Source organism: Gobio gobio (assembly GCF_949357685.1).
Source record: "Gobio gobio genome assembly, chromosome: 22".
In the NCBI taxonomy this organism is placed as follows: Eukaryota; Metazoa; Chordata; class Actinopteri; order Cypriniformes; family Gobionidae; genus Gobio; species Gobio gobio.
This window is the reverse complement of record NC_137118.1, coordinates 39,311,559-39,336,947: the sequence shown is the minus strand read 5'-3', so window position 1 is coordinate 39,336,947 and position 25,389 is coordinate 39,311,559. Positions and strand designations below refer to the sequence as shown.

The 25,389-nt window shown below is 40.5% G+C and overlaps 1 protein-coding gene and 1 long non-coding RNA gene across 3 annotated transcripts; one reads left to right on the top strand and one right to left on the bottom strand.

The window, feature by feature from the left end:
- Positions 1–774: 774 nt before the first annotated feature.
- On the bottom strand, positions 775–20,037 carry setd1ba (SET domain containing 1B, histone lysine methyltransferase a). Of its 2 annotated transcripts, XM_079804282.1 has the most exons (19): positions 19,833–20,037; positions 19,523–19,677; positions 19,125–19,223; positions 18,599–18,869; positions 17,527–17,645; positions 15,837–16,862; positions 13,025–13,780; positions 9,939–10,118; positions 9,757–9,850; positions 9,446–9,648; positions 9,171–9,252; positions 8,689–9,072; positions 8,144–8,596; positions 7,215–7,732; positions 6,455–6,631; positions 6,222–6,347; positions 6,018–6,137; positions 5,797–5,934; positions 775–3,329 (listed from the first exon to the last, which is right to left on the bottom strand). In XM_079804282.1, the coding sequence occupies exons 1-19, from the start codon at positions 19,891–19,893 to the stop codon at positions 3,156–3,158; spliced, it is 5,136 nt and encodes a 1,711-aa protein (XP_079660408.1). In that variant the 5' UTR covers positions 19,894–20,037; the 3' UTR covers positions 775–3,155. The 2 variants fall into 2 exon arrangements, with proteins under 2 accessions (XP_079660408.1, XP_079660407.1); XM_079804281.1 differs by having other exon boundaries at positions 7,215–8,596.
- A 655-nt stretch (positions 20,038–20,692) lies between these two features.
- Positions 20,693–24,046, top strand: LOC307118617. The gene is made up of 2 exons (XR_013815561.1): positions 20,693–21,131; positions 21,358–24,046. It is a non-coding gene; the product is annotated as an uncharacterized lncRNA (long non-coding RNA).
- The last annotated feature ends 1,343 nt before the right edge of the window (positions 24,047–25,389 follow it).

The following is a 25,389-nucleotide window of genomic DNA, read 5'->3' as shown; positions in this document are numbered from 1 at the left end:
TGAAGCTGTACTGAACCTCTCATTTGGACCTTAAACCTTTTGGGGTCTATTGACTTCCATTATATGGAGAAATATCCTGAAATCGTTTCATCAAAAATCTTTATTTCTTTTCGACTGAAGACAGAAAGACATGGATATCTTGGATGACAAGGGGGTGAGTAAATTATAAGCAAAAGTTTATTTGAAAGTGAACTAATCCTTTAAGGGATAAAATGATTGACTACATGGGGGCTTTAATGAACGTTATTGTAAAATTATACTTTTCTGCACATTTTTTTGTAAAGTGTACAGTTTTTCCATGTTTTTTTCTATAAACATTCCATAGATGTACGCATTTAACCGTACGTAAAATATACACAATATTCTAAGATGAACACTGTAATGTATGTGGTGTATACAATAAATAATTGTTAAGAAACTACTTTTATGGTATATTTTAGTTGACATCTGATTTTGTGGGAGGGGAGTGGGCTAATGTTTGTAATGTACATAAATACATTACAAACACAAGCTGAATCCTTTTAAATGACTCAAGGGCTTTTATAAAGGGTAAACCTATGAATAGAGCTCTGATGCGAGGCAATATGAAGGGCAGATGGTGAGACCAGAGCGTGCCGAGACCTCCTACTGACACAAACATGTGAAGTTATTAATTCTAATTAAACTCACATTTTTAAATCCTGTTCCTGCTAACAGGAACTGACCCTGAGAAAACATGCAACATTACATAAAAGTGACACGTCGTTAAAAGATTAATCACAAGACAAAGCAGCTGAAAAAAAATCCTTTATTTTTTCCATGATCTTTTTTCCATACATTTGTGGTATAATAAATAGACAGGGCATAAAGGCCAATTTCACCAATGTCCCTTGCCATCATATCTGAACGATAATGCTTTTCCCCCACACTGCAAACAGATTTTCATAGAATTTACAACCAAAAATAAAAATTAAAGCTTGACACAAGCTGAAAATACTGCCACCAGCTCTCTGCACTCGCTGTCGATTAGACCTTTCCGAGCCGTGACACTGTAGCAAATCCTCAGGAACAAAAATATATATATTTATATTTATATATTCACAGTTAAAGTATTTACACATAAGAATCCAAAGGAAAATGGGCAGGAAAAAAAAGACGTTTCTACAAGAAACAATCTTTCAAAAGGAAGTACAAATCTGTGTTATGTACAAGATGCATCATTGTCTTTAAATTAGCTATTCAACCCCTTTTTTTTATAACGATCCCTGAAAAATAGTCATTTTAAATACTCCATTTGTCGCTCATAAAAGCAGAACGATGCATCATCACTCCCCATCGAGATAAAAAAGACCCATTCCTTTGTACAAACCATCATATCCTGTACAATATAAACATATTTAAAAAGAAAAACAACAAAAAAGCTGGGAGACCTTACCCTGTGAGTGATTTAACGTGAAGGACGCGTTTCATAGCTTGGTCTTGTGAGTGCCATTTGGCTTGATGGGGTTGGAAGCCTCTAGTGCATTTATTAAAAGAACCAGATCATAAAGATGAACGCAGTCTCCATGCTGCTTTGCAGATCAGAGAGTCTTCTGCTTTCAAAGGGACATTTGGCTGAATGAAGCTGTAATAGCTGTTTAGACATACATTTTGATGGTTAAATACTGAGCAAAATGCAGAAGGAACTCAAAAGGGTCGCCCGAAGTACCAGTGAGCTTAGGTCATCCTTACAAACACACACACACACACACACACTCTCTCTCTCACACACACACACACATACAGGAGGACAAAGGTTTGCCTTTGGAGCCGAGACACTCTAAAGTACACATTTGGCACTGTATTCGACTTCGTACTTGATTTTCTGTGTCCACTGCAGACGTTTTCAGGTTAAACGGACCTAATACTCCAGGGTCTGCTATCCTAAACACCAGTGCAACTACTTAGATTATTAGATGAATTGGTGTCTGGCAAACATTTTGAAAAGCATCAGTGCTGTGCGACTGTTACCGCACTCACAGAGAACTCCTAATACTATGAAAACCCCATGCTAACTGACCTAAAACCAGTGCAGGTGGATTTTGCCATCTTAAAGTGAACTGGTGGAGAAAAGTAGGGATATACGTTTGCAGAATAGCAGCATCTTATTGGCGAGATTCGCTCCGTAATAGAATATTCAGCACCAGTGCCTGAATAAGCCAATTGGATCTCCGCATGTTTATCTTGTGAAATAGTGAGCTGACATGACACATGCAGAGTTAATACTACAGCTTAAAAGTGGAATCTAGGATGAGCAGCTTTCTGCCTTTACACCTTACAGAAGATAGGGGGCAGCAGACACACTCAAATGAGCAGATTACAGATATAAAATGGCTTGAATAAACGAAAGAATTAAGTGTAGTGTATTGTTTGATTTGCTTTTGATCCTTTACAAAAAATGGTCCGGTCTGTAGGTGCCATATGCAGCGCTGAAATATCGTAGGAGCGTTTCACTTTGTGTAAATTTGCCTGAGCTGTGGCCCTTTTTCTACTGATTTGTTTTGTGGCCGGCACAGGTGTGCTTTCGTTCAATGTTCTGCAAAGTGAACACAACTGACCCAATACCCCTGACGTTGGTTAGTGTCATGCTGAATGCCAAATCTTCTGGGCTGTTGCAGTGTCTGGCAATACACTAATCTTCATCCTGAATTAATCTTTTGGGGCTTGGAGGACAAGGACGAAAAGAAAAAAAAAACTGTAGAATTTTGTGCGTGTGGGACAGACATGAGCAGCTTAAAGTGCTCAGGGTGAGAGTTCAAGGGACGGGAGGTCTCTCCAAACCAAACCGCAGAGGAAAAAGACTGATGAGGAGCAGGAGCTCCACAGGAAAGACAAACTGTGCCAAATGGGCAGACAATACACTTGGTGCCCAAACATTTGGGAGGGGGGATGTCCATTTCCATAAAGGTCAATGGAAGAGTGGTAGAAAACTCTTTTTTTCTGCTTGAAAGAGCACCTGTAATTCGTAAACAATCATGAAAAAGTACAAAAAAGAAGTCCCAGACACTTAGCTGCACGATATATCCATTGGATGATCTCGCCCACTATTTCCTCTGTAGCTCCAGAAGACGCGGGGCGTCTGGGCTTGTTGTGGGGCAGTGCATGTATTTAAGAAAGTTCTCACCTATCTGCTAGGGTTAGTTTAAGGTTCCCCTGCAGTTCTCTGCGCCACAGAGGCACGGGATCTTCTCGTCCTCAATGGGGAACTTGTAGTCGTAGGTGATCTCCTCGTTAACATTTATTGGCTGCCGGGAGTAGATGACGATCTTTTTCTGCGATTCCACAGTGATGACCTTGGCATAACAGTTTGGCTGGGAGACACAAAGAAGGACACGGTCAATATGGTTTACACCTTCAAAATGACCCCTTGTTTAGCCCTCTTGGGTACTTCGGGTCAAAAATGACCCGAAGTGTTTTATAAATTTAAAAAAAAAATCGTAGCTTCATCGGAATGGTCCGAAACTTGGTGACTTTATTGGTACTTGGTATATGAACACCCAAAAAAGTGGGGACAGGATTTGAAAAGTCTAAGTGGTCGTAAAAAAAAGTCACACTCAGGACCTTCGGGTCAAAACTGACCCCCATAGGAAATTAATGGGAAATTGGCAAAAATACAGAGTTTTTTTGTGCATACAATCTACAAATCAGCCAGGATGCAGGAAAAAAAGGACTCAACAGTGAAGGGGTGAATCTCTAAAACATCAAGAGTGGAAAACAGACAAAAAAAACACACACACACACACACACAAAAACACAATTAGCTTTTGGAATGGCACGCGTTCATTTGTGTGTGCGTGTGTTTTTGTGTGTATAAGTGTGCGTGTGTTAGGGATGGGCATTTCAAGCAAAAATAATATTCGAAGATCGCTGGGAATTATTCGATTTTTATTCGAAAATCGCAACTCCTCCCCCGCATGCACGCATGTAAAGGCTACACACATATAAACAGAGAGAGAGAGGGAGAGAGACCATTACGCTCTCAATCTGTATGATAACAAACTGTTTAATTCATTAGGGAATAGGCTATATCAACTCAAGCCATATAATTATTGTGACATCCTGAAACATAATGTTATTTGACATTGCCCCAAGTTACCAGGGCCACAAGTCTACAGTGTGCGCGTTAGGCGATGTGTTCTTCTTCTGTTGTCTCAGGGTGTTTTTACTCTGGCAGTTCAGTTTGAAATGGAGCATGGTTCGCATGAAAAATTGCTAATGAGAAAGCTTACATACAGAGCTTGGTGTGCACTGAGGTACCGAACCCGAGAACACACAACCGGAGTTCGGTTGCTCTCGGAGCTGTGCCACGATTCACGTGAATGTGCAAACAACACTCGGGTGCGCACTTGTTCTGGAAGAAAAGTAACCAGCGCATGCGTTTTAGCCGATTACAATGTCATTAGTTCAATAACATACATGTAAGTGATGATAGTGTTGATGATTTACCTGAGATATGATCGCGAGAGCGAGCCTGCAGTGTATTCGCGCATAGAGTGCAATCAGGGCAGCAAATTAATGGCAATTCACCGTCTCCTCAAAAGAGTCTGTTTGCAAGCAGCAAAGCCGCCTTCAAGCGACACACATACGGTAAACCCAAGTGTTGTTTACTCAGCTGCACATAATAGCACCAAATTAATAATAATAATAAAAATTATATATATATATATATATATTTTTTTTTTTTTTTTTTTTTTTTGACCCACATTCTGTTTTCTATCATGCCCGTGCACGTTTGTGATGACGTAAGATGAACGCAAACGCACCAGGGTTCAAGTTGAGTGTGAAACCAGACCAACGCTGCGGAGGCGGAGGGAAGAATCAGACTCGGACCGCAGCAATCCTGCCCAGTATAAAACACCCTGAGAGCTGACTGACAGCTTTTAGGTGCGTTATTGGCAGCGCCTCCCTCTGGTTACATGAACGCGTCACCACCACATCAGCATTTTTTTTGGGACGATAATCGCACAAACTATTCGATATTCTATAATTAAATCAACTAATCGAATATTTGAAAATCGCGACCCATCCCTAGCGTGTGTGTGTGAGTTTTTTTGTCTGTTTTCCACTCTTGATGTTTTAAAGATACACCCCTTCACTGTTGAGTCCTTTTTTTCTGCATCCTGGCTGATTTGTAGATTGTATGCACAAAAAAACTAATTTCCCATTAATTTCCTATGGGGGTCATTTTTGACCCGAAGGCCCTGAGTGTGACTATTTTTTTTACGACCACTTAAGACTTTTCAAACCCTGTCCCCAATTTTTTAATACCAATTAAAGTCACCAAGTTTCGGACCATTCCGATGAAGCTACGATTTTGTTTAATATTTATAAAACGCAAGATCCACTATAGTGGTATTGCGTGATACAAATGCTCAATGTGTCTACCGGATGGCACCGATCTCATTTAAAATATTGCTTTCATGAGGCCAAACTTGACTCTAAAATGAAATACAGCTTTAATAAAAAAATTATATTATATAATTTTATATATTATAATTATAATTATATATATTATATATATATTTGGATTATATTCAATGGGAAAAAATGGGTCATAATTATTGCATAAATATTAATTATAAATCATAAAATTATCTCAAAACACCAAAAAAGAAAAGAAAAAATATTATTGAACAAAAATATATTTCATTGATTTTACTCAAATCTTTTTTATCTTAATCCCGCCCTCCGGGTCATTTTTGACCTGAAGGACCTGAGTGTGACCCATAAATGAAGAACCCCAGAGGGTTAAAAAAAATTTACATGCACAAAACTCACATTGCAACTATGATTGATGAAGCGGGCGAAGTTGCCACATTTGGTTGCATCTATAATGGTATCGTGATCCACACGGAACATGTAGCTACTGCCGATGCCCTCTTCCTCGTAGCGCTTCTCTCGCATGTCTGCAATAACCTGCAAAAAACGGGGATGAGACGGTTACAAACAGACGACACGAAAAGCAGTGATGCTAAAAGTCTGGTTGGCTTTGCACTTACCTGTCGGATATTCTGGCCAACATATTCGATAACCATCTCATCAGCAGCAATAGGTTCCATGGCGAACAATCCCCAGTCATGAATGTGACTTCTACAGAACCGGATCTTCTTTTTACGGAACTGTGGAAACGTTGCGAGTCATTAGATGATTGATGATTGGTGATGTTTTGCAAAATATAAATAGCTGGTTTTTGCTTGTCCTACCTTGAGCTGGTTGAACTTGAGGAGGTCACTGTCACAGCTGAAGGACGACAGCAGACGACGCTGTTCAGACCGCCGTTCTGAACCTGCCCTAGTGGACACTTGGGGCTGTGCTGGAATACTCTTCCCCTGGAATCACACACACAAACACAATCATGTCAGGGCCAGCTTCAGCAAACCAGCTTAATGAAGTATTGATTGTGAGTAAACTTCAGTATTTTATCACTGCAGCCCACCTGCGTGTCCACATCAGGCTCTTCGGACTGCAGGCGTGAGCTGTCCAGGTACTTCATTTTGTCTTTCTTGTCGATTTTGTAGTAGCCCTCGCTGCGGGCGCAGCCGGTGACATGGTCTCGTAAACCATCCTCTTTCCGCTTCTTCTTCACCACCGATGCACTGCCCATGTTGGTAGGTTCAGAGGAGTCAAGGAAATACAGCTTTCTTTACAGGAACAGATATATCTCCACATAACAGGTTTGCAAATACTAGCAAATAACATTTAAGTGTATGTAATTATTTTGTTATTATAATACTGCGTCTAAGTAAGCTATTCACAATTTTTTTTTTTTAAACACTGTGCTATTTCGGATGCAAAAAAGCCGCTACTCTTTTTGGTGCCACTAGGGGTGTAGAATGTATGTCCCTAGTCACAAAAAACAAGAGTAGCAGAATAGAATTACCGTTTTAAATTATATTCCAAACAAAACTGAAATTACTGTTTCTAAACAGGTTTTCTAAACACTCTGAAAGCTTCCATTTTTTATTTATTTAATTCTATTCACTGCCACTAGGCCTGCAGATGTTACTGTGTGTTCTCCAAACAGATTTTCAAGTTGGGTCACACAAATTAACTGCATTGACCAACAGAGAGCTGCTTGGTATGAAAGTAACTTCTGTGTGAGCTGTGCTACCTACATCGCTACACTACTGATAATAGACAGTGGGCCTTTTTTTTCACTTTGACCACACCTTAAGACTGAAGCAGTAAAGGATATGAGGATGGTGGACCCAGAGGGTGTCGTTGAGCCAGTCATTACCATTGTCCTGCTCAAGCAACTTGTCGTAAGTGGTCTTAAGGTATCGGATGTCCTCCTCGTCAATGCCATCATTCCAGATATCATACAAGATGGTCATCTCCTCAAATTCTGAGCGAGGCAAGAAGCTGGGGCAGCGTGGTGACGTCACAGGGGAGTGCATGGACAACAACAGCTCCTGCCAGCCCCGCCTCTGTCGCCGCGTCTTCTGAACAGGTTCCTCGACGTAAAACATCCTGTCTTCCACCTCAGGTATGACTGTCTGGGCTTGGTTTTCCTCTTCCTCCAAGGCTGTGGAATCCCCATCTTCACCTTTGAAGGTGTCTAAATGGCGGTCTGGGTACATGTCATTTACTGGTAGGTCTGGAGGTAAAGAGTCCAACAATGGAGCTGGAGGTTCTTCAGAGTCTTGAGGGGACTCAACGGGCAGCTTTTTAGACTTGGTGGGACGTCCCGGTTTTTTCTTGCTTGGTGTAGCATCTAAGGGCACAGGAACATCTATCATTGGAACAGGTAGATCTTTAGGAGCAGCAGGAGAGGAAGTCTCCACAGAAGTGGGAGAGGAGCCATGGGGAGGCAGAGCTGGCTCCTGAAGTGAAGCAGCAGGAAGGGAAGGACCAGGGATTGGGGAAGAAGCTGCATTGTTAGATAGGCTGGCCTGGGGAGAGGCACTGAGTTGAGGCTCTTTAAAGACAGACTTCTCCTCCAAGCTCTCTGACGAGGCCTTCCTGAGAATGGGAAGGCCTGCAGATAAAGCAGCAGAGTCAGGGAAAGCTGGGGTGAAAGTAAGATCTCTACCCGGAGTCCGAGGAATACCAGCGCTGAGGACAGGGGATTGAGCAGGGTAAGAGAAAGGGCTGCCAGGAATATGCGGCGAGCTCAAGCTGTTACCTGTTAGTGGAGCGTCACTACCTGGTGTGACAGGAACCGTATCAGTGCTCTGAGACTTGCCCAAACCCCGGGGTCTGTCCATGAGGTCTCTCCCTGGTGTGCGTGGGATGTCCTCTTCCGTAGGCAACCGCCCACGGACAGGCATATCTGGAAAAGCTTCACGGGGCGGCAGCAGGGTTCGTGCTTCAAGGGTATGATTGGGGGGAAGTGGAAGGTGCATGGAAGGTGTAGGAAGAGACCGAGGGATTGAGGCCTCTGACTCTAGGGGAACTGGGCCATCACGACCAGGGGTTCTGGGGACGTCTTCTGCAGGGATCTTTGGTCGGGTGTCCTGATCACTGTCTGCAAACGAACCTGTTGGGGTGGGTGGCCGCAAGCTACCGACATCATCCAGGTTGGTTTCAGCTTTGGGCACTGGAATATTGACCTCCAAATCGATGTTGGGTTCATCAACTGAAAGAGACAACCAATCATGATCGGACCTCATCAACACAATAATCAACTGCTATAGGAACATGAAGTTAAAAAACAGTCAAGAGTCTGACCTGGCAAACCTTTGGGAGATGGGGGCCGCACATCATTAATTCCAGGCTTGATTGAGCTCACCATACTATGTTTGTGATCTATCTCTGCCTTGTCTAACACCTCCTGTCTGCTCAACTCACTTGGTTCATCTTCTGGTGGTGGTCCTAAGGGGGTACTGGGGGATTTTACATCAACAAACTCTTCTACATTAGAGGACGACGATGAGGAAGATGAAGATGACGAAGAGGTTTGTGCGTCGTCTTCATCTTCATCCTCTATTCCCACTGCCTGCTCTTCTTCTTCCTCTTCTTCTTCTTCCTCCTCCGAACTCGATTCATAGTCAGACGAGCTCTCACTCCCAGAGGAATCAGAATCAGATTTGGAGGATGATGAGCTAGAAGCTTCTGTGGGAGGAAAAATGGTGAAGGTCATTACCTCAGGCCCATTACATTGCCCACAAGGGCACAATATTCATCAACCTCTCGCCATTAATAGTCATTACCGTCATCTGATGAGTCAGATGATTCACTCTCGCTGGAGTCTGATTCGCTCTTCTTTTCGCCATCTTCCTCATCCTCAATATCCTATGAAGGCAAGGTTTTTTTGGTAATGTTAGGCTCAAATACAAGTTTCCAATGCAGCCTGATAACTACACCTGGTTAAAACTATCACAGATGCCAATTACCTTGGTCGAAATCTCGATTATCAGTCCTTTTATAAACTGTTAAAATAGTACTTTTACTTTCCCCTTTCGAAGTACTGTGGATTGGTGCTCACCTTGCCAGAGGACAACCTCTTAGAGGCATCTTCTACTGGCTCCTCTTCATGGTCTGAAAGCGATGACTCCTCTTTACCAGAGGTTTCCTCCTCCTCCTCACCTTCGCTGTCCAGCTCCAGAGGCCTGGCTGGCCTTCGCTTAGCAGAAGAACCACTGCCATCCGTTCTGGAGCCGTCCATGCGAAGCTCTGTTCTTTCTGACTCTGAGAACCAACCTTACAGAGTTAGTTTATAGAAATGGCATGAAACGATTTAACACATTTGAAGATCAGTAATTTGCTAAATTAACTAGGTATGTCAAGCACACACACCTTCATCTTCCAGCTCATCATCGACCGGTGTGGATGGTCGCACCCTCTTGTTGTCATTGCTGGATGTCGGTTCAGGGGGTTGTTTCCTCTTAACCTGCCAAAAAAAATTAGTAGCAATTGATAATGAGCAACTTAAAAGCACAACAGCACACTAACAAAAAAACAGGGTGGTAGTTTGGTACCTTGAAGGATGGTAACCGGATGGCGCCGCGCAGGCCGATGCTGAGACCCATTCCCTCGAAGCCCAGACCCTCAACCTTATTCCAGTTTTCCAGTAAGCTAGAGGATATAGTCTCTTTGGGTTTGGCTCGTTCTTTCTCCTCCTCTTTACCCTCACCTGTCTTCACAGGTGTAAGTGTAGCCTGCAGGTGCAGAAACATGATGGTGTCAGATAATTCTGTTAGTATAATGATATGTCCTCAGGTTAAGCCGTTCCATCATTTGAAAACTTCCTTTTGACTAATTGTTCCAAAAGACTTAGGGAACATTCAGTTCTGTAATAAGCTATCATATTATTTAGAGCAAGATTAAAGTAAAATCATATTTTTAACTAGGGATGCACCGATATGATTTTTTGGGGGCCGATACCGATTTTAACAAACAATTATTGGCCGATACCGATATTTGTCACTTGCCCTTTTATTTGAAATTTTGTCATTTAAAATAAATTAAAAAAACAACAACAACAAACATTACATTAACTTATAGCCAACTAGCTAGTTTATTGCTGCATTATCAAATAATTTCTAATGAATATACACTGGATCCTTTTAACATTCAGCAGGACAACACACACACACACATTGTGTGTATATATATAATATACACATATATACATACATACATACATACATACATACATACATACACACAACAGAAAATATGAAATAAACAGTGCTTTTTAAGTAGGTTTAATGTTAAATAACACTGCATATTCTTCACTTTGTAAATTAAATGCATATATTATTATTATATTGAGACGTAGCTCTTCTGTACAACATTAATCCTGTCACAATTACTTTGTTAAACTGAACTTTTATTTTGGTTTGTTAAACTGAACTATTATTTTGACGGGTTGCCGTGTGCATCGAGTTCCTGTGTGTGTGTTTAGATATGACGATAGATTTTGTCGAATAAAACGGTAAAATGCTCCTGAAGTGACTGGAGATGCATTCGTGTCTCATATTGAGGTGGCAGAGGCTGAAAAACACAGCGAGTTTCAGTGTGTGTGTGTGTGTGTGTGTGTGAGAGAAAGGGAAAACATTCGGCTAAATGAATCCGGGCGTCTTCATTAATTCACAGAGACAGAGAAACATGCAGGATTCATATTTAAACAGTCTTTTTGCGGCTTAATATTCACAGACACTAGTATAGATCGCGCTTGATTTAAGTGACTGACCAAAGTTTTATTTATTAATAAAAACATTCCGGATAATGCAGTAAATTCCGTTTTTATGACTGGATTCTGTCTGCGTTGTCCGCATCGCAGAAATGAATCCTTCTGAAAGTTTATTCAAGAGTAGTGAGCAATTCATTTTTTTGTTTGTTGGTCTTTAGTTGTTTGATAAACATTAAAACACAGACAGCAGCGCAGCAGGAATATTACATATAATCTTGGATTATGCAGCAGACACACAGCCCAGTGCCTTCACGCAGTTCATTAATAAACCATCGGTTTGTTATATCGGCCTCTCTCATGATATAGCCGATGGTTGTAAATTGATCAAAGATCGGCCGATAAATATCGGCGGCCGATACATCGGTGCATCCCTATTTTTTTACAATTGCCCAAGTTTGTCTACTACTATCTGCCCCAAAGATAATGTTTTCTTACCAACATAAATGAAAAGCAATAAATGGGTTTGTAAGAATTTAAATAAAACCTTAAATAGAATTTATTTGGAACAGCAGGGGTGTAACAATACGTCAATGTAAAGTCTAACGATAAGATCCATTGATGCAACACGTTAAAAATCAATTCCTGTCGGCTATTTATATATTTCAGAGGCACTTTTGTTTTAACACTCTCCACATTTTCACTGTCTATGCATTATCGCCAATGCGTGCATTCTCGTTTAAATTGCCTTTCAGAGCTTGTGAAAGACGCTCGGGATAGTCGATGGAACTGCGCACAGCGCACAAATAGGCCACTGAATTGAGTCTTCGTTAACTTATTTTTGTGCTTCAGTAGATAAAGGTCTATGGTTTTGCATAAAAGGAGGATAAATCGCTAGGATTCGTTCTTCAGTTCACACATAGTAACTGCAATTTAAAACTGTGTTGCTTCAAGCGCATCATTCTGCACACGGAATGCGCATAAGTGCTTTTTGTACCACTCTTTATTGGAGCCTTTCATATAGTACTTTTGTACAATGAAAGAATATTAATAGCATATCTTGTTCTGTCCTACCCATAATATGCTTCATTAAAAATCTGTGCTATACGTTTAAAAGAAATGTCTTTTAATTTTATCGTATTTACATTTACATTTTTCCCCCACTTGTTTATCAGTTTTTTGACATTACATATTTTAGCACAGAAGCCTAAAATACTTTCTTGACTGTTGTCATGTCATAAGCTGTCATTAGATTACGGTGTGAATTTTATCCCAATGAGGGTGCAGGATGTGACATTTTGAAAAATATTTCTATTATATATTTTGGTTGCAGTTGTGAGTTAATAAAAAATTTAACTGGTTGTGTAAAATAGGCACATAATATCATAAAATCGAAATATTGAGTGATTTACGGCTGAATCGAAGCCGTATCGTAATCGCAGAACTTTTTGAGGTAACGATAATTTTTTTATCGTTGGCTATGGGAATTGATATCGTATCGAATTGTGATGAACCGTCCGATTTACACGCCTAATTGGATGCTAATCTAATCTATAAATTAATACTTTTTACAGGTCAAAAACATTTATTTGATCAACTATTGACATGACTAATAACATTCTTGCTACCAAACAGAGACTGATTTGTCGTATTTCACTCTGCACTATTAGTGCAGTTCAAAAACATTTAGGCTAAACGTACCGTGATGCAACACTCTAAATTAATTCTTGTCCAACACTCCAAATAAAGGGAAACAGTACTTATGAAAGGCACTAATCAACTTGACAGTGATTTTGTACCTGGCCTGACTTCAAAAGCTTGAAAACCAAATTTGCTGCATTTGTTATGATTCATTTACAAAGTATTTACATTACCGGCAACGTGTATCATGTAACATTTAAAACAGGCCTGAGTTTGCGAAATGGCGCTTACCTTAGCCGACCGCTCCTGTTTGTCCCACCACTCATCAAACGCCCTGAAGGCCACCACCTCCACCATCTTACGGTTGAGATCTCTTTTCATGATGGCCTTCAGCTCTTTGACAATAACCATAAGCACTCCATCCACAGTGGCTTTGTGTGGGTCTTCTTTTTGGTGCTCATAGCCTGGAGGGGGAACAGCAGGGTTGAACTTGGGCATGTTGGGTTGGGGCCAGGGTTGCCCGTGCCCCACAGTGCCTGCAGGGGCACCAACCATAGACAGAGGTGGATACGGGCCCCCAAATTGCATGGCAGCGGCGGCGGCAGCAGCAGCACCAGCATTTGCAGCAGCTTCGCTGATGAAGTGAGGGTAAGGGTACTGTCGATGGCTCTGCGCCATGCGACTTAGCATCTGAGTCTGCATCTGAAAGGACATGTGAACGCTGCCCCACTGTGGTAAGGCGCTCATCAGGTCCACCTGCATAATGGGCATCATGCCAGGGGGGTAATGGGCCAACGGGTGTAGCATCGGATGTGGGCCAGCCAGGTGCGGAACGGATGAATGGGGTGGAAGAGGAGGCGGCGGCAGAGGGAAGCCCGTCTGTGGAGGGGGCAGTGGGGGGAACCCTGGCGGGGGCATGGGGATTGTCTGCATCGGAGAGACTGCAGAGTTGACCACAATGCTTTTGGCACAGTCCCCACTAGCAATCGGTGTGCCAGGCATCTCGTCATCAGAAATCTCCATGTCTTCACCCGATGACTGATGGCCCTGTGTAATAAAAACACAAACATCTGTTGCATTAGAGCACAAACTAGTCACGTGCAAAGCAAACAGGGAGATAAACAATCTATGGTCTATATTGCCTTTAGTTTGACAACTTTTGTGACCTGAATTCATACTTATTTAACTTGATCTTGCTATTAATGAGCATTATATTGTGTATATGACTTCAAAAGTTCTTCAAAATATCTTCTTTTGTGTTCAGCAGAAGAAAGACATTCATACAGGAACAATTTGGGGGAGAGTAAATGATGACACAACTGTCATTTTTGGGTGTACAACCATTACAAGTGACAAGCTTGTGTTGTTTTTGTATTATTTGTATACTATTATAGTATTAATTCATATTTTGAATTAGCTTTTACATACATTTTTATTTTATTTGAGTAACTTTGGTACTCCAATTCAAAATTATACATTTTAAATACTTGCAGTTGACAATTAAAACACGTGACAAGCAATAGAAATAATCTCTTGAAACACATGATTACAGGTAGTTTGAATCTAGGCATCTAAACACTTTCAAATATGACATAGCTCTTGTTGAACGAATGGTTTTGGAGATGTAATAACAGCACTATCCTGATGGTCGAGCTTTTAAGCAGGAAGTAAAGCACAAAAGTGAGCTAACGGCTGTGCATTGTTTCTCGTGTTGTACTACGTGTAAGAGGAAGTGAAAGTGTGTTGCACATAAGCGCCATCCACAGTAGGATCATATTTCATGGGTTTGCAATTCAGAGCTGGGGGCTGTAATGCAAACAAGTTCATTTACAAGACAGAGCCTCATTATGCACTGAACATTTATGCCCTTGCTGCAGACGGCCAAGATTCTCAAATTGTTTTATGGAATGCAATGCTTAGACTATTTGGTACAGATTAACATGTAGGACTTACTGTGCCAGGCTAAACTTTCTATTTTTCAGCATGCTGCTGAAATGTCACAAACAGTTGAGTTGCAAAATCTCAAGCAAACACTGATGCCAAGAAGTCTCTTGCCTAGACCTATGGGTTCAAATAAGCACCACAAAACATTGCACACTGGAATATAAATAAAATCAAGAGGAAGAAAAAAACATGTTACGCCTTTGAGATTTCAAAACAAAACAAAAAGAAAAAGTTGTTTGTTTTTTTTAAGCCAGATTGCACAATTTCTTCTTTTGCTAAAATATGAAACAAAACGGAAAGTACACTAGAGAGCCTCTTTAAAGGAAGATGAGTGAGGTTGCCTCCTACATTTCTCCTGGGTCCTGAAACCCTCCATACAGCTATTCATAATATCATATTTATCAACGCATCAAAAGCATTCAGGTAGTTAGCTACACTGAACCCATTTAGGGGCAATTTCTTTAAAAATATCAAAGTTTATGCAAAAACTATAGTAAATATATCAGATAACATCATTTACTGTTGCAATCTGGCACAAAAGTCTAAAACAGCACTAAACAGCAGCATGTAACTACAAATGTGTCACATAAAACATTATTGCATCAGTTTAAAAAACAAAAGACTGATTTATTGCCACTTATGAATAATATTTTTATTCCATCAGAACAAACAAATTCAAGAAAAAAATATTACTTGAAAAGGGGCACATTTCAGGAGAGTGCATTTGATGATGCCTGTTAATGTGCAATACAAAGTGCTAAAAAAACATTTTGTTGCTACTCGCTGGCACCCCCCCCCCCCCTACCTAGGTGTAGCTAGGTTAGAAGCATTGCTACTTAGTTAAAGACTGAACTAAACAAACTCAACCCTGAATCTTAATAATAACAGTATAACTCTATTATGTTCTGTAGAGCTGCTTTTTAGTTGAATTTGTTTCATGACTAATGAACTTCACGACATTGAACTAACACTGAACTAAACTAATGACACTATTATCTTTTTTATAGCTGAAATTGTATGTTTTAAACTTTGCAACATTAATACGGTTATTTTCTTTTTTATTACTGTGAAGCTGCTTTGAAACAATCTGTATTACATAAATAAATGCAACTTGACTCGACATCAGATGTGTAAAGATAGCGTGCATCTCAGGTCTTACCGTGTCCATTTGGTCTATGGGCGTCTGTGGTTCTCCTGGACTGTTTTTACTGGCCCTAGAGTTCGTCAACAGGGAAGCAGTACCAGGGATAGGTTCGTCATCATCGGAGTCAGGAAGCGGGGTAGGACTGATGTCCTCCAGGCCGGTGCTTGAAGGCCGCGAGAGCCCTAGCGGTGGGATGGGGGAGAGCTGCGAGGACGATGAGGAGATCGGGCTCCCGTCCATGCGCACCTCAGCGTCCGAGTCTCCACGCTCGTTCAGGAAGGGCTTAAGGAGCATTTCTATGCGGGAGTCCAGGCTGTTGCGTCCGGACTCTTGGGTGGGGGTACCCAGCGACGGGCAGGGCTCTGGCGTGGAGGGAGGAGGCGTAGCTGGTTGGGTCTCTGGCGCAGGGGGAGGCTCGGGGATAGGCGGCGTTGCAGGCCTGTCTCTGACAGGCATGAAGTCGGCGCTCGGGGGAGGTGGGGCTTGAGGCGGTCTCCTATAATCCACTTCCCGCTGAACAGGCTGGTGGAAGGAGGGCTCTGTGTGAGTGTAAACTGGGGGCATTGGCGGCTGATAAGGAGAGAAAGAAGTTTTGAAATTCGCACTGGATGGTGGCGGTGGCGTGTGAGCAAAAACAGGCGACGGAGGCTCGGGTGGTTGATGTTGCTTAAAACTAGGTGGTTGCTCTGCGTTGCCACGGTGCGCCCCTCCTGTGCCGTGGACGTAGTGTCTTTCCGGTCTGCGGTTGTAGGCGTCCTGGAATTTGGTTTCATGTCTCCTCGCCTTGTAGCCTCCCGAGGACTCTGCACGATTGGGTTGGAACGCTGGCGTGCCCTGCCTGCTGGAGTAGCTGGAGTCCTGAGAGAACGGGGTGCCTGACGGGCGTGGGGTGTGCGGGGTACCCTGGGACTGTGGCGTATCCTGCCTTAGGCTGGAGTAGGCCGTATCCTGGGACATTGGCGTGTTGGTGCCACCCGGCGTGGCTGTGCCCGCAACTGCAGAAGAACTGCCTTCGAGTAGTCTTCGCGAGGGCTCGCATGCCTGCGGACACAAAAGTGCGAATGAGACCAACGTTAACACGTTTGTTTCTGTATTTCACGGTGCAAGCTTTCTGCAAACAAAAGCACAGGCCAGTTATAATGGCTTCAACAATTAACATGCTAATCAAAGATATTGTATAAACACTAGTTAAAGGCAATCTCTGTTTTCATATGGACCCACTGTGAGATAATGGCCAGAACTGAGGGGGAACCGTTCAAAGTGCAATAATAGCGTGCAGTTCTCTGCTAGTAGCAGTTATTAGGTGCGTTTCAGTTGGTGTCCATTTAACCACCTGCTGAACTGATAAACTGGATTAGAGATAAAGACTTTCTGTTGGAGAGGGACTCACAGCATGTTATACAGTGTGCTGGTGTAGAATACCATTTGTATTAAAATTCTGTGGTAACTAATAGATAAAAACGAATACTTGTCATGATAAAACATGACATGAAAATAATCTCAAAACTCCATTTTATAATTCGATAAAATTAATCTGGCTGCCCAAAGCTACTTGAAAGGGGGGCATTTCAGGTCAGCACATTTATTACAGCTCAGCTCTGTTCATGCAGAAAAAAAAAAAACTTAAACACTGTCTTAAAATCTTAAGTGTTCCAATATTTCTATAATTAATGTCACGTGTAATGGCATAATGTTTGGTTTTTACCAGCAGGGCTTCAGCCAAGGTGCGTGGAGAAACTTCACAGTCTTCACCACCAACTGGAAGAGTGAGCGGGGTATAATTTCCATTGATCAGGCGCTGGAAGTACCTTTGGCGATTTTCACCTAGACATAGGGATGAGAAACACACATCGCTGTGGTGAACATGATCACTGAAACACAATGTGGGCTACATCTTAAAGAAACACACACATTTTATTAATTAGTTGCAAATTTTATTTATTAGTTGCAAGAAAGAAAGAAAGAAAGAGCTTTATTATTACAACAAAAAAAGGTAAATTTCCCTAGAAAAAGGTGCTATTGCCAAATACTTACTAAAACAATTAAATGTTATCTAAAATGCTATGGTTTGTATGCTAAAAACTTTAAAAATGTAGGTTGATCACTTTCATATGTACAATATATTGAGTATATACATAGGCATCATTTATATGTACACATCAAATAAGAAAATGACAGTATAATGTATAAAAAGACTGCACTTTGTATTCACGTGACTGATGATCACAGTTGAAACGGTACTGTCTCTTTAAGAGAGGGAGAACCCACTACAGCTGTCATCCTGCCTTTAGGATCTCCTTTTTACAAGGTTACTGTCGATTCTGTCTGATTGGCTTTCAGTAATGAGTCTAAACGAAGGGTTTAACATTAAAAGTATTTTCAGTTGCACAACTATTGTTTAAGTCGTGGTTAACCAGCTCCTATATCTTCTAAAACAAGTATATTTTACATCTAAATACTTCAGTGTTTGTTCTCATATTATACTGTGGTAAAACAATTGCCATTTTGTTAGTAACTGCAGCTAAATCTTTAGTTAATAGTTCAAACGCATGCGTTTCATGTAAAACGTCAAAGCAAACACATCAGTAAATCCCTCAGCCGCTGACATGCCGTTTAGTGGTTACCAAGCAACCAACGTAAATGTTCGCACGTGACATGATGTTACAAACAATCTATTCAAAAGTACAAACACACGCTGCATTTTAGTGTAATTCTGTCGGGTATTAATAAAGTTATACGTCTCCAGTTCAATATTTTAATATTTAATACATCCTTACCTTTAGGGTCCAGCTCCACGTGGATGATGTTGCCCATGACAGACGTGTTGTGCAGGTTCTGGACAGCATCTTTCGCCGCTTTGACGGTTCCGAATACAACTTTAGCTATTCCGAGATGCTTTTTGTTCTTCGGATTGTACAATATGTCCACCTCCTCAATGTCGCCGAACTTCTTGCACATGTCAGTGAGGAATCCCTCTCTGACGTTGTCGTTGAGTTTGGCGAACGTGACCTCCTTCGGGGGCACGCGACCAATGTAACACTCGTCGATCTGAGGGAATAAAACGGTTGTTTGAAAAGGAACGTGTTTGAGGTCATTTGAAATGGGCCGGCTGTCCAAAAGCGGTTTGAATGAAAGCGCGTGCCTTGGAAACTGACCGTTAAATCAGTTGTTTTTTAATTTAAAAGTTTAGAAAATACATGTGTTGTATAAAACGTCCCGTGAATGTCAAACGTCTTGTAGTCGGTTACCTGAAAACACTCAAGAACAAATTCTCACATGTGTCAGGGGGTGTGACTGAACTACCTTAAATTTAGGAACCGGGAGATCAACCTCCTTGTACTTAGCCCACAGACGACCGATTCTCGGGTCTCGGACGATGTCCACGGGTGGCATTCCGGGGCTCTGCAAACAAAACACACAAACATTTATTAACACTTCATAGGCAAGGGAACCGTCAGCTCAAACCGGGCATGTCGCTGTCAACAGAACCAACGCAGCACAACGGGAGCTGGTTTAACTTAGTTGTTTAACTTAGTTTGTAAAGAAAGAGTGGTCGGTAATGAAAGTTTGTCAGCGGGGAAACTCTTTGACGTGCTGTGTCAGGTGTTTACAACGCGAGTGATATTATATATCCATTCAGCGCGACAATACACGGGTCGATGTATCCGGTTCTGGCCGTTGTAACGACTTGTTTCGCTCACCGGCATGCTGAAGTGCTGTCCATCGTAGCGATACAGTTTGTGCGATCCCGTTTTCAGCGCTGGGTCAATAATCAACTTGTAACTTCTCCAATGATGACTTCGTTTCTCTCCCGAACTGCAGATAGGATGGCTGTTCTCCATTCCGTTCGCCAAACCTAACGAAGAGATGACAAACACAGAAAGTACTCTTCATTAAACTGACACCGCAAAGATTGATATTTGCACACAAACAGTACGTTGCAGAAAACGGGGGGTTTTGAAGCTGTGCCCGAAACAGACATTACAGAGGAAGAAAAAAGAGAAAGCTTACTTGAACTCTGTCTTCTACCGTGATCTTCATTTAGCTTATTTCTTTCTCCTGGTCTGGACATGTTGTGCCCGATCGAGTAGTTTTATATAAAAAGGCTAGATATTGAACCTTTCGCCGATCACATTACATGATTTTAAAGATACTGCCTCCTTTTTGCGAGCCAACACATATTGTGTGCCTCTAGTCTGGGGTTTCTGTCTCTCCCACAATACACCACTACCTCAACCCTCCAGCACATTCGACACGCACTTTCGATTTATTATTCTTAATTGTTACGCTAAAGCAGCTTTCTTGTTTGGATATCGATAAAACATACAAATGGGGTTAAGTATGATAAACGAGTGGGGAGTTGAAATATCTTGAATTGCGAGCAGAAAAGCGAAGGTTTAGAACGCGTTGAATCTGCACGATAGATTTACATGGACGTTAAATACAAGATGGACATGGAGGAGCAGCGCTGGGGAAGGTTGTTAAAACTGAATTGGGACACGCACTGAAAGCCCAAACGACTTGGTTTAAAAACTACATGCAGTTTTGCTTCCGTTTAAACACTTATTCCGGAAAATGTTTTAAGTCATGCATTCAGAATGTGTCAGTAAAATGAACTTTCACGAGGGACCACCTTAGAAAAGCAAAGTTTTTTTTCTGTGGTGATAATTCTATTTAAACACCTAATGTTATTTTCTTGTTCTTGTTCTAATACTAGTTGTGGTACATTTTTCAGTCCATTCCCAACATTGTTTGATATTCTGCGGTGCTTGGGCAATTGGCTGGTTAACAGCAGTTCCCTCTCTGACCAATCAGATTGAAGCACCATGGTAGATTCAGCTATTAGAAGCACAGCCTTCAGTTCTTCCTACAGAGAGCAGAAAGAAGGCTGAATGCAGGCGCAGCCATTTTCTCCTACATTGGGACTCAATGGCCAAAATGGGTTTCCTTTGTTCCTAAAGGGATCTAAATCTTGATTTCATCAGCCTTTTATGGACTATTTAATACATACAGTGTTTCTGTTTACAGGATCTGAGAAGAAGGAAGATGAAATGTTGGATGATATCCCTTTGACATTTTTAAACTTTTTTTCTCTTCCTGGAAACCATCTTTGTCCCTGCAAACTAGGTCATGGCACACCCATATAACAGCATTTTATTCTTTAGTAAAGTGCTACTGAATAAACATTTTGCATTTGGTTATATTATTACTAACTAGAATGTAAAAAGAAAAAGAGGGAAAAAAAACACATGAGAATAACCAACTGCTTTTAAGGCCCTGCCTTGTTCAGGGCCAAGCATTAATCAATAAGTAAGTTTATCTTTATTGTCTTTGCTTATTTAGCTGCAAAAATAAATGTTTTTATTGTTAATTAAACTGAGGCATTTTCTGTAAATTGACTGAATTTCTATTTCTTTTTAGCGTTCCCTAAGTGTCATCAGTTTTGAGCCAAGCTTTGAACATTCAAGATGCATGTTGTATAATTTTTTTTTTATTTTAAATATCCATTTAAATTTGATTGCTTCTCACATTTCAGCAAACAAGGCAGGCCATAGAGAAAAAGGACGATTGGCCTTTTACAAAAATGCTGAATCACAGGTATGATTGATAGGGTTTGTGGTTGTTTTAATGCTCATCCAGGTTGTGACTCACTGTTTTTAATCCTACAGCAGTAGTATGGTATCAAAACATTTTTTTGTTTAAAGTAAATTTCATATTTAAAGAAAAGAGAGTAATTCACTTATCTTTCATGACGTGCAGATTGGGAATAGTGTATTCCTGATTTTACAATGGAATGGAAATCCCTTTGTCAATTGGTATTTTCAGTAAGTGAACACTCACTATATATCTGACCTTGTGCCAAGGGCACATTTCATAACACTATTAGTCTCATTACAGTGTGTAGTTCACTTTAGAGATAATGTATAAATAAGACTTTAAACACACATAATTATTAATACACTAACAGAGATATTTACCTTAACATTTTGTTGAAATAATTCTATCAGGCCTATACGATGAAGAAACAGGAACGTTTTCATTCCCATCGTCGGATCCTTTAACACTGGCTTTAAAGAGGGGGTTGGGTTGCAACGCCTAAAAGGAAGAAAACGACAATAACCATTTTTCTGCCTTCGTTTTTCGACATAATTCACCATTTAACACACCAATCTGCGCAGTCTCCAACGAGTGGAGCTGCTGGAAATCTTGAGGCACTTTTAGATATTGCAATATGCAAACAATCCCTCTCTTTCTCTTCCTGAAGACAGAATGACACGAGAAATTCACTCGCTTGCACTTCATCATTCAGAAGAAAGAAAATGTCCTTTTTCTTTCCGAAGGTAATAGTTTATGCGACCTTATCTGACTAAATGACTTGGGAATACTCTTGTTTTAACAGGTAACATTAAATCATATTTATGTTTCAAACTCATTTTTAAAAATTACAAGTGTTGTTTTCCTGTGGGGATAATTGTGAGAGAGAAAAAAGAGATAAAGGTGTAAAAATCATTATTCTAGACACCTCTCTTTGCTGACCCATGTCCAAAGCGACCTCAGAAATAGCCTGTTGTTTAATGGCTTCTCTGCTGTTCTCATTTTCAACATGGCGTCTTCACAAGGACATCATTGTGGAAAAGAAAGGTTGCTGCGCCATTTATGGGCGAGGCTGTCGGTCGCTGTTTCAGCTGATTCTGCCTTTGTACGTGGCAACCATTGCAAACACAAACTGACTAGATGTGGTCAGAGGGGCTTGCTGTTTGAGAAGCGATGGTATTGCACAAAACTCGCAGTATTATCTCGTGCGTAAAACGCGCCCTCGACGCTGCTGCGCAAGGCGCTGGAAACCCTGTGACATAAAACACACACACACACACACACACAGCAGTAAGCTGAGAGTTTGGACGCCTGCCACGGGTCCGGGACGTGACTGCACCCACCTAACCATTTAAAGTCGGAGAAAGAATCTCAAACACTGTGTGGCATTTCAATCAGCAAGTACAAAGGGAATATCCAGTCCTCTGTGCTCTCTCGTCCCCCTTTCAGAACATTCGGTGCAGTTTATTCGCCAGCCATTCAGAGGATCATTTGACGTGATGCATTGCAGGATTGCGCACTACTTAGGTTTCTCAGATCTTCTGGTGAATATGTCACAGTGTTGCAACACATACCGGTATGTGGTATGCAAATTGTCGTGTTTTGCACAATTTATGGCTATGTAATTTTGTATATGTAGCTTTTTCCACAAGTGTGGAGAACGGACATATTTATTACCCAGGCATCTCATCATTGGAATTTGGTCATTGCCTCTGTATTTTTTCTCTTTCCCCCTCTTTCTGTGCGTTTGGGGCGACGCCAGGCTCAATTTATCAGCCAGAATGGTGGTGTTGCGCAAGGAAACCATCTGCCTTTCGCTTTTAGGATTCACGCTTGTTATTGCATGCACACCAATACGATTTTGTCTCTCTGTCATAGTCTAAAGTAGGACTGAGTTCCGAATATGCCAGAGAAAAAGGACTGAAGACGTGGTGACCACATCGTTTCCTGCCGCCCAGGGCTGAAGTGGGTCATGAGGCCATTTTATGGCACTCGTGTGTTTAATTAGGAAAAGCCTCTTTATCTTCGTAAGCTGCGAACGCAAGCTGTTTCCAAGGGCAGGAAAGACCTACAGAGATCTCAGTCGACGCCAGTTTATATATAGCTATATATTTTTCCTTTTTGTTACTCGATATGTAGACGTGTGCGAAAAGCTTATTTGTGCTCTCTGGACAGCTGGATTGGATCCTCGATACATTTCGACATTCAACTTCGCCATTTGTCATATTAGACTATTTTAGCTTTCACTTAGGCTAGGGCATTCTTGAAAAGGTCTTTTTTTGAGATTCTTTTATTTGAAATATTTTATATTTTTAATGTAGCCCAATTTTGTGGAGACGTCTGAAATCTAAATTGGACTACACAGGATTTTTATGTCAGTATTGTGTAAATTTGCCCTTTTTAATGTTCCTTTTAAAATCTGAAATCCACATGAGGAAACACTAAACAGAACCAAACGTGGACAATTATTTTAGTAACATTTTAGGCTACTTTAACCTTTTCTTATTTAGAATTGTGATAAAATGGATTGTAATATATGTATTATATTTTATAATATGGTAAGTATCTTTACAAAGAGATGCTGCACTCACTTAACTGTTTTTATATCGTAATAAATATTCTTACATGCATATTTTCGTCTTGTATTTATTGACATATGTGCTTAGTTTTATTTAGTCATCCTCTCACAATTCGCTGTTTCCTCTAAACGGAATTGACGTTGTTTTAACATTAGCCTACATTTGTATTCTGTCGCTGTGTGTGAACTGATGTGTGACGGAACCAGAGGGGCCCGTATGGCGGAAAACGGGCACCGTGTATCGCTGCTGTAGGCCGCCTTTGTCCTTCGTTAATGGATTAATTCTGCTTTTTTTTTTGTTTATGTACCATACAAATCCATATAAATGATGTTGTGAGAACGTGGTGGGCTTTGTAATCAATATTATTAGTCTCTCTACTGTGTTAAGAACCAGTAAATCTAAAAACGAGACCGTCATAACATGACGCCTCCTATCTGTGAGGAATGAGCAGAGAACAAACAACAATCTTTTCTTGTCTCTCATTGGCTGTGACGGTGTGGGGGAGACATTAACAGTCACCCATTGGCTATTGGTAAAATTAATTAAAGTTGTTTACTCCCAGGAGCAATGAAGGATTTGCTTTGCCTCATGGCAACAACGCTAGCTGGGACTACATGGCTTCTTATAGTATCGCTTTATTTAAATATTAAAGACAATACATTTTCATTAAAGTGTCTAATAGAAGATATGGCGTTCATTTATATAGTAGGCCTAGGCTATTTATACATTTCATAAACAAAGATAATTTAAGAACATACTCATCATTTTAAAACGTTTATTTGTAAACAAATGAAAATAAAGGAGCATGAATTGACATTTGTAGATCATGACTACATTGCATTGATTGATTGAAGTGTGAGTTTGAACTGAATTCTCATTTTGATAATTTTTTTCAATAATAATTCTTGTTAATGTTTAAATAAATAATTTTAAATAAAAAAGTAAATTAATTAATGCAAGTAACCTTCATATGCATCAATGTATATAAACATATTTTTATGTACAGGGTTATTATAGTAAACTATATATATATATATATATATATATATATATATATATATATATATATATATATACACATACATACATATACATTAACAAAAATACACAAAATTACTAAAGCTAGCAAAAATTAAAAATACAAAACTATTTAAAATTTTAAAAACAGAGAAAAAAAAACTCTGGAAATGGGTGTGCACAAAAACACACAAAATGACTAAAGCTAGCTAAAATTAAAAATACAAAAATAAAAACAAATTCATAACATTTAGTCACTTTAGCCATTTTTAGCTATTTCAACTCAAATTACATTAAGCTGATTTTTTAAAATGAGTTGAATCTTGTATAACTTATTTTGATGAGTTAAACAATGTAAAAACATGTTGTCATAACTT

Excerpts from the sequence above, each read along its gene's own strand:
- setd1ba (XM_079804281.1), bottom strand. The coding sequence starts at position 19,893 with ATGTCCAGACCAGGAGAAAGAAATAAGCTAAATGAAGATCACGGTAGA. Across the intron at positions 18,870-19,124 it reads TCCCGGTTCCTAAATTTAAG|ATCGACGAGTGTTACATTGG; the intron begins GTAGTTCAGTCA and ends TTATTCCCTCAG. Across the intron at positions 16,863-17,526 it reads CCTTGGCTGAAGCCCTGCTG|GCATGCGAGCCCTCGCGAAG; the intron begins GTAAAAACCAAA and ends TTGTGTCCGCAG.